The sequence below is a fragment of the Odocoileus virginianus genome, chromosome 3, assembly GCF_023699985.2.
Source record: "Odocoileus virginianus isolate 20LAN1187 ecotype Illinois chromosome 3, Ovbor_1.2, whole genome shotgun sequence".
NCBI classification, from domain to species: Eukaryota; Metazoa; Chordata; class Mammalia; order Artiodactyla; family Cervidae; genus Odocoileus; species Odocoileus virginianus.
This window is the reverse complement of record NC_069676.1, coordinates 48,019,818-48,029,609: the sequence shown is the minus strand read 5'-3', so window position 1 is coordinate 48,029,609 and position 9,792 is coordinate 48,019,818. Positions and strand designations below refer to the sequence as shown.

The 9,792-nt window shown below is 48.7% G+C and overlaps 1 protein-coding gene across 1 annotated transcript in view; it reads right to left on the bottom strand.

The window, feature by feature from the left end:
• Positions 1 to 275: 275 nt before the first annotated feature.
• The window catches only part of CYSTM1 (cysteine rich transmembrane module containing 1), a 57,706-nt gene continuing 48,189 nt past the window's right edge, over positions 276 to 9,792 (bottom strand). Inside the window, exon 3 of the mRNA XM_070465479.1 lies at positions 276 to 460. Within this exon, the coding sequence (XP_070321580.1) occupies positions 351 to 460 (110 nt within the window). The 3' untranslated portion in view covers positions 276 to 350. The remainder of the gene's footprint in view (positions 461 to 9,792) is intronic.

Sequence of the window (9,792 nt, the reverse complement as noted above, 5' to 3'; positions counted from 1 at the left end):
AGAAAATATTTCCAAGCCTATAAAAGTGACAAATATTAGTGTGTGGAATTTTTAAAGTTTCCCTACTAATCAGTAAGAGAAGACAAACCAGTAGAAAAAATGGGCTAAGACAAGCAATTCACAAGATCTGTAAAGACAAGTCAAAACCATATTTATGTTCAAGGTCACTAGTAAGCAGGGAAGGTAAAATAGCGAGATACCATTTCACACCTATCACAGATGCTAAAATGTTGAAGTCTGTAGATGAGGTAATTTTTAATGAAAGAAAAACTGTCAACTGTGCAGCACTAGTTTTTTATTCCAGTAACAGAAGGTAGAGGGCCTGCAGGGGGCACTCGGGGCTCCGCTGCTCAGTCCAGGCTTTCCAGGAGGCAGCAGCAGCAGAGAGCAGCCCAGCAGGCGGCCAGGGCTGCCTGACACCCGGTGTCTTCCGTCTTCCTTTCCCGCTCCACCACGTACACTGGGGGCAGGGGAGGGGCGGGGAGAGAGAAACCCAGTCAGAGGCGACGGTGAGCCGCAGGGGCCTGTGCAGCTCAAGCACTTAGCACACCTGAGGAGCCGGATTCGAGTCTCCCTCCCTCTCCAGACCGGCAGCTCTGAGAAGGGGGAGCCACGCCCCACCCCGGTGTCACCACCTGCACATCAGGTAGTTTCCCCGGATGTGTGAGTGGAGGTGACATCTGCTTAGCAGCTGTCAGATCGCTGTTTCCTGCCACCGCCCCTTCCCCAAGCTGACCATGAAACACCACGCAGCACCTGCCCTGACAAGGTGATACAGTTTGTGGTGAGGCCCGCCCTGCAGCCAGATGTGGTAGGCACTGGCTGAAAGCTTTACACATTGTCTCATTTAATCCTCACAACAGCTCTGTTACTGTCATTTGTAACTCTCAAACACTGTCTGCAGGAGTGTGAATAGAAGCCCTTGGAAAGAGAATGGGGGTGGGGGAGAATGGGTGCTACATAGAATTTTGAACCAGAAAATCTGTATCTAGGGTTTTTCTATAGAAACAATTGTCTCATTGTTCAAAAATGTGTGTACATTGTGATTGCTGCTGTATCAAAATAACCCCAAGCTAGCAACAACCTTGATGTCTGTCACCTGGAGACTGACTAGGTAAGCTAATACATTCCATAGACTAGAATACTAAACAGCCATTAAGAAGGAGATGGTTCTTCCAGCCAGCCAATAAATAAAGCAAAGGACAAGAGCAAGGTATACAGCAGTGCGCTTGTTATGTTTGTACAATGAAAAGGATACACATACACAGACATACAGATATCTGAAAGAATATAAGAAACAAAGGTCAGAATGTGGAGGGGTAGGGGCTTTTACTCTGCTTTTGCATTTTATGTTTTTCTCAAATCCAGGCTTGTCCAGTTCCAAAGTCACACTCAAAGCTGCTGCTCCTCCATGTCACTGCTGGGGTCCTGTGGGCAGGAGGGAGGGCTGTCCAGATTCAACACAGCTTAGACCTCCTCTCACTGCTGCCACTGCTAGCTCTGGGGCCTTCTCTGGGGGCAGCTGGCACCAACTGATCGGGGTTCCCTGGTGGCACTGGCCTTAGTCCCGGATGTCTTCCCCAGTGTCACGATTACCTACAGACCACCCTCGGCCCAGCTACCCTAACGTGGTCCCAGTGATGTTGCTCCCTTCACAGCCTGGCCTGGTGGCCCCTATGACCTGGAGTTTGACCCATCAGATTTGCCTTCAATGCAATTCTGACTTCCCTCAGGCCTTGCTGACTCAGCCCCAGGCACACGCTGGGGTTTCTGCTGGGCCAACCTGGCAAGCAGCAGCTGGATCAGATCACCACCCCTCCCCGCAAGGAGCCTGGAGACCAGAGGGTCCTCACGCTGGTGCAATTCCTAAGGCTGAGCCCCATGAGCCAGAAACACCCACTCCCACACCAGGTCCCCAACAGCCCCACTTCCAGGTTCCTTTTGCACTCCTCTCTCCAGTGACAGGAGCTGGTGGCATTTCCCAAACCAACCCCAGCCTCTTCTCTTCCGCTCCTTCAGGTTTGGGCAGGAGGCGGTCAGGAGCCCACCTGAGCCTGGTCTGGCACAAAGGGCACCGAGGAGCAGGTACAGTTAGTCTAGCCTTGCAAGCCCCTGATCTGCCAGGGGCCACCTTCAGGTCCCTCACCACCCCTCCTGGCTCCCCTCTCTCATTCACTGCTTTGAGTGCCAACATCAAGATCTTCTGCTCCCAGCACCTCAGCAGAGTCCCCGTACAAACCCAGTCCCCCCACCAGCACAGACCTGCCCCCCAGCACAGACCCCTGTCCCTCCAAAGCGGCCCCAGAGGTTCCAGTGTCTCTTCCTAGGAACCCAAGGTTCAATAGGAGTAGGGGGTGGGGTAAGTAGGCAGTGGTTTCTCATCAGATTCTGGAGATGGGGAAGTTCAGAGAAGCAGGGAAGAAACTTCCTATCAGATATGGGCTGCCCCAGTCCAGTCTCAATTCCCAGACACTCTGCTCCAATTTAGTGAGACCACAATTAGAATTTCAGAACAGAGATTTTTAATAAGACATATCAAATTGGATTCAAATATAGGCTTATCTACTCGTTGGCCATGTAACCTTGAGCAGGTGACAACCTCTCTTAGCCTCAGCTTCCTGTGCTGTAAAATAAGAGTGACATCAGTAATCTATACCCCACAGGGTTGCAGGGAAAATGAAGAGATTAGACATGCAAAACACATGTGCTTACAGCACAGTGCCCAGCACATTGTCACTGTTCAATAAATGCTCATTGGTGTTATTACCGTATTAAAATGACTCTCAGGGAGACCCCTCCCAGGACTGACTAAAGAGGTGGCCTACACACAGGTACAGAGAAGGGGTTGGGGGGCTCACCCGGACTCAGGGGAGAAGAAGCCTCAGAAATAAACCAGAGGCCAGGAGGCAGTTACAGGCTGTTCTGGGAGCCAAGGGCCTACAAGGTCAGCTAGTCCTTCACGGTGCAGAGGGTAATAGGTCCAGGCAGAGGGAGGGTGTACCCAAAGCCCCGAGGAGGGGAGTGGCTGGACAGAGTCAGGCCCCCACCTCCGGTAGCCCCACAGCAGGACGGAAGACTGCTGGAGGGAGAGCTGCCAGCAATTCCAGGCCCTGCTCTCACCCCAACTTAGGTGCAAGTGTGCACACACACAAACACACATACACACTCTCTCTCTTACTCATTCTCTGTCACTTTTCCTTTGGCCTCAACCAACCACATTGCGTCAGAGCCCAAGCTCAGGGTTGGGGAGGTGTGACTCTGGGAAATTTAGAGAGAGTGCAGGACAGGGAGCCTGGGACAGAAGAGGGACCTGGTTAGCAGGGGGATAAATAGGACAGCAGCACAAGGGCTGTAACCCAAGGACCAGAGACAGGTCCTGCATCCTGACTGCCAGACCCAGGCACCCTGGGCTCTGTGGCACAGACCCAGCAGGAGAGCCCACAGTGGGTGTCACAGGACCTCCCAGACCACCTGCCAGTTGTCCACCTTCCCATCCAGCCTGTGACACCTGCGCAGAGATGCCAGCACCCCTCCCAGGTCTGGCTGTGCACCCCGTGAACAGCTTCCTCTCCTCCTCTCTCTGCCAGAGAACTGCTCGCCTGCCCCAGGGCAGAGAAGTGCCCCTGTCCTCCACATCAGCACCAGGAATAGCCGCCTGATCCATTTGCAGACTCCTCCCAGGGTCAGGCCGGAGATCACACTCAAGGTTGGGTTACTATGTGAAAGGCTCTCACCTTCCACTCAACACACAGATCTTTCAGACTCTCTGAGACGCATCTTTTTTTTTTTTTTTTCATTTGTGGACAGAGATGATTTTAATTCTTCCTTTCCAGTTCAGGTGATTTTTCTTTTTCTTGCCTAATTGCTCTGGTTAGAACTTCCAATACTATGCTGCATAGAAGGGACAAAAGTAGACAATCCTTGCCTTGTTCCTGATCTTAGAGGAGAAGCTTTTAGTCTTATACTATTGAATATGATGCTCCCTGTGGGTTTTTAATATATAGCTTTTCATTATGTTGAGGTGGTTACCTTCTCTGAGAAGCATCTTATCTGCTGTTTGTTTGAAGGCAAACTCCTCCCTTCTTCCTCCAGCATCTAAGTGAAGTCACTCAGTCATGTCCGATTCTTTCTGACCCCGGGGACTGTAGCCTACCAGGCTTCTCCGTCCAGGAGATTTTCCAGGCAAGGATACTGGAGTGGGTTACCATTTCCTTCTCCAGGAGATCTTCCCAACCAAGGACTGAATCCAGGTCTCCCACATTGTAGGCAGACACTTTACCGTCTGAGCTACCAGGGTAGTCCAGCACCTAAAACCAGAGCCAAATAAGGCAACCCTCGGGACTAGAATGGCCGCCTGGTACCCAGTGCATACTAAGGCCACCTGCTGGAGCAGGAGAATCGACTGTCAGCCCTCCTCCTCCTCCTCCCCAAGGCTGACAGGACAACACCCTGACCTGGGGCTCCTTGCCTCTCTGAGAAGCCTTCCCGACCTGATCCAGCCCAACCCAGATCTTTCTGACTCTAATCTGCTGCTATCATCTACCAGTACATTCAGAAACCTTGGTCTGAGAAATACCAAGCAGAGACAGAGATAGGCCTGAGGGCAGTCCTCAGGTGAAAAGGGGAGGCTATGTGTACAGCAGTCAGCCAGTGTCCAGAACAAAGCCTGGGGCTAAGAGCGAGGGCCTTTCCCTTTGTGGCCAGCAGTGCTTTCTATTTACTTGAAGCACTAGAATAGATAAGAAAACAGGACCCTCAGAAATAGCTGGTTTATCCTCAGGGTTTCTAGTGAGTAACTATTAATAGACCATAAAGGTCCTCAAGTGCAGGGAGCAGGTCTTCTCCCAGTGCTCCCATGTCCACTTCCTAACTGGTCTGGCAAATACAGACGGGCACTGGCCAAATAAGTCTCCTCTAGAGGTACAGGGACCCATGACAGGACAGGTGAGTCCACTGAAAGCCTGTCATCCCGAGATGTGTCCACCTCACCAACACCGTGGGCCCTCAGGCTGGTCTAAGGTGGTGTGGGGAAGACCACTTCCTGTGGCAACTCCAAATGCCAAGCTGTTTCAGAAAAGTATTTTATTTTTCTGGGGAAAAAAATGACATATAATTCGAATAATGCTAAATGTTGTGTAAGAAAACTGGATGAAATAAAAAACAGATGATGAGAACCAGCAGACCTGGGGGATAACACCATGCCTGCCCAAAGCTGCTGGGAGTTGAAGACAAGTGACTTCAATACTCTCAGCTGGTGGGGGCTCAGGGTTTTGGGTCCTAAGACGGAGCCAGGGGTAGGGACAAGGCCGGAAGACCAGCCCAACTCGGGTGAGGAGGGGCGAAGTCAGCCTGCACCCTTGGAACAAGCCAGCTGTGAGGAAGTGCACTGCCTAGGGTCAGTCACCACAACTGAGTGAAAAGGGGCCTCCACAATCACAAGGTAGGTGCCAGCCAAATGTCGTCAAGAAAAGGTAATACACAAAACTGGAATTTTAACACGTTGTGAAACCCTATCAAATATCAAAAGGAAGCCTGATGTTACGACTGACCAGTGGTGGTTGCATTAGAGTCTAAAATTAGGCCATGAGTAAAGCTTCCTTTTGGCCTGTGAGCCCAGCCCTCAGTGGAGAAGGGTGAGTCATCAGAAACTGACCTTCAAAGACATCCTGCTCCTGTGCTTTACAACCCTTACTCAAAAGAACTGAAAGCAGGCGCCTGGACAGGTATTTGCACACCCATGTCCACAGCAGCATGTTTGCATTACCAAAAGGTGGAAGCCACCCAAGTATCCACTGGTGGACGAAAGGATAAACAAAACACAGTTTACACATACAATGGAATATTCTTCAGTCCAAGAAAGGAATTTTGACATATGACACAACATGTATTAAAGACATTTTGCTAAGTGAAATAAGCCAATCACAGAAGGACAAATATTGTATGACTCCTGTTACATGAGGTACCCAGAGGAGTCAAATTCGTAGAAGACAGGAAGTAGGATGGTGGTTGCCAGGGGCTAGAGAGGGGATTTACTGTTTAGTAAGTAAGGAGTTCTAGTTTGGGATGATGAACCAAGTTTTGGAGACAGATGGTGGTGACCGGTTGCACAACAATGTCAACAGGCTTACTGCCACCCAAACTGTACACTTAAGAGTGGTTCAAATGAGAAACCCTATAATCTTTCATCCTCTGCTTATTTGGGAGGGTTCCAAGCATATCAACACCTGGGGAAAGGGATATGGATCAGAGCTTCCCTTCCCAGCAGGCAAAGCTCTGTGGGCTGGTGCCTCAAGGCTGTTCTGGCCCAGCAGCTGTGTTCACTCTCCTGGGCTGGTGGTGGATCCTGCCACCCCGCAAAGGAGGTCTGCTCTGCCAGCCAGGTCCCTGCCTGCCCTCCGGCCTGAAGACCCCTCCAGAATGCTCCAGCCAGGCCTCACAGACAGAGGATGTGCCAGAGGAGACAGAGGCAGTCTGCTTAGGGTCCCTCCCAGCCCACACGCTCACTTCTCATTTCCCTGACATGGCCAAGTCTGCAGGGGAGTCCGGGAATAAAGGATACCGGCCCTGACTCAGGCGGCTCACAGACAGCCCACGAACTAGCTGAGGAAGTGCAGGCTGGCATGGCACGCTGGGGGCAGGGGGACACCACTAATCAACACAGAACCAGGACAAGGCCTTTCAGTGAGCTGAGGAGAGAGGAACGCCAACCCCACTCCTGCCCTGTCCTCGTTTTCCTTCCTTCACAAGAAAATTTAAAGAAACGCTGGCTTTGAGCGGCTCACTTACAAACAGGCGGCATTGTAGACTGGCCCGGGTGTGTTCCAGCCCTGACCTCTCTTGACTGATAAGTCATCATAGCCTGAACTTCTAAGGAGGGAGTGGTGGTGACGGGGACTGACCACAGGATCTGTTACTTCATACCCTGCTGAGCAGCAGGAAAGACGCTTAGAACCAGGCAATCAGGGGAACAAGCAATGAGAGGAAAGGTAAGAGGAGAACAGAAATAGACTCAGAACCCACAAACTCCCAACGTCACTGGTCCCTGAATATAAGAAAACAATTGCCATGATTTTGGATGCTAAACAGAAACTAGGAAAATTATTATTTTTGGTTTCAGGCACTAGGTTACAGGAAAAAATGGCAAGGTCTATCAGAGGGGAGCTGGCATTCTGGACTCTTTTGTTGACTATGAGGGCTACTCCATTTCTTCTAAGGAATTCTTGCCCACAGTAGTAGATATTAATGGTCATCTGACTTAAATTCACCCATTCCAGTCCATTTTAGTTCACTGATTCCTAACATGTCGATGTTCAGTCTTGCCATCTCCTGTTTGCCCACTTTCAATTTACTTTGATTCATGGACCTAACATTCCAGGTTCCTATGCAATATTGCTCTTTACAGCATCAGACTTTACTTCTATCACCAGTAACATCCACAACTGGGTGTTGTTTTTCCTTTGGCTCTGTCTCTTCATTCTTTCTGGAGTTATTTCTCCACTGATCTCCAGTAGCATATTGGGCACCTACCAACCTGGGAGTTCATCTTTCAGTGTTCTATCTTTTTGCCTTTTCATACTGTTCATGGGGTTCTCAAGGCAAGAATACTGAAGTGGTTTGCCATTCCCTTCTCTAGTGGACCATGTTTTGTCAGAACTCTCCACCATGACCCGTCCATCTTGGGTGGCCCTATACAGCATGGCTCATAGTTTCACTGAGTTAGACAAGGCTGTGGTCCATGTGACCAGTTTGGTTAGTTTTCTGTGATTGTGGTTTTCATTCTGTCTGCCCTCTGATGGATAAGGATAAGAGGCTTATGGAAGCTTCCTGATGGGAGAGACTGACTGTGGGGGAAACTGGGTCTTGTTCTGATGGGTGGGACCATGTTCAGTAAGTCTTTAATGCAATTTTCTGTTGAAGGGCGGGGCTGTATTCCCTCCCTGTTGTTGACCTGAGACCAAACTATGGTGGAGGTAATGAAGATAATGGCGACCTCCTTCAAAAGGCCCCATGCAGCGACTGCTGCATTCAGTGTCCCCAACCCTGTAGCAGGCCACCGCCGACCCATGCATCCGCCGGAGACTCCTGGACACTCACAGGCAAGTCTAGGTCAGTCTCTTGTGGGGTCATTGCTCCTTTCTCCTGGGTTGGTACTTGGGTACAATCTCAAAAATGACAGAATGATCTCTGTTTGTTTCTAAGGCAAACCATTCAATATCACAGTAATCCAAGTCTATGCCCCGAACAGTAATGCTGAAGCTGAAGTTGAATGGTTCTATGAAGACCCACAAGACCTAGAACTAACACCCAAAAAAGATGTCCTTTTCATCATAGGGGACTGGAATGCAAAAGTAGGAAGTCAAGAGACACCTGGAGTAACAGGAAAATTTGACCTTGTAGTACAAAATGAAGCGGGGCAAAGGCTACTAGAATTTTGCCAAGAGAACGCACTGGTCATAGCAAATACCCTCTTCGAACAGGACAAAAGAAGACTCTACACATGGACATCACCAGATGGTCAACACCGAAATCAGATTGATTATACTCTTTGCAGTCAAAGATGGATAAACTCTAAACAGTCAGCAAAAATAAGACTGGGAGCTGACTATGGCTCAGGTCATGAACTCCTTATTGCCAAATTCAGACTTAAATTGAAGAAAGTAGGGAAAACCACTAGACCATTCAAGCATGACCTAATGATCCCTTACGGTTATACAGTGGAAGTGATATATAGATTCATGGGATTAGATCTGATAGACAGAGTGCCTGAAGAACTATGGACAGAGGTTTGTGACACTGTACAGGAGGCAATGATCAAGACCATCCCCAAGAAAAAGAAATGCAAAAAGGTAAAATGGTTGTCTGAGGAGGCCTTACAAATAGCCAACAAAAGTGAAGCAAAAGGCAAAGGAGAAAAGGAAAGATATAAGCATCTGAATACAGAGTTCCAAAGAATAGTAAGGAGAGATAAGAAAGCTTTCCTCAGTGATCCATGCAAAAAATAGAGGAAAACAACAGAATGGGAAAGACTAGAGATCTCTTCAAGAAAATTAGAGATACCAAGGGAACATTTTATGCAAAGATGGGCACAATAAAGGACAGAAATGGTATGGACCTAACAAAAGCAAAAGATATTAAGAAAAGGTGACAAGAAGAGATATACAAAAAAAATCTTCATGACCCAGATAACCATGACAGTGTGATGACTGGACTAGAGCGAGATATCCTGGAATGCGAAGTCAAGTGGGCCTTAAGAAGCATCACCATAAACAAAGCTAGTGGAGGTGATGGAATTCCAGTTGAGCTATTTCAAATCCTAAAAGATGATGCTGTGAAAGTGCTACACTCAATATGTCAGCAACTTTGGAAAAATCAGCAGTGGCCACGGGACTGAAAAAGGTCAGTTTTCATTCCAATCCCAAAGAAAGGCAATGCCAAAGAATGCTCAAACTGCCACACAATTGCACTCATCTCACATGCTAGCAAAGTAATGCTCAAAATTCTCCAAGCCAGGCTTCAACAGTACGTGAACCGAGAACTTCCAGATGTTTAAGCTGGATTTAGGAAAGGCACAGGAACCAGAGATCAAATTGCCAACATCTGCTGGATCACTGAAAAAGCAAGAGAGTTCCAGAAAAACATTTACTCCTGATTTATTGACTATGCCAAAGCTTTTGACTGTGTGGATCACAAAAAACTGTGGAAAATTCTTAAAGAGATGGGAATACCAGACCACCTTACCTGCCTCCTGAGAAAACTGTATGCAGGTCAAGAAGCAACAGTTAGAATTGGACA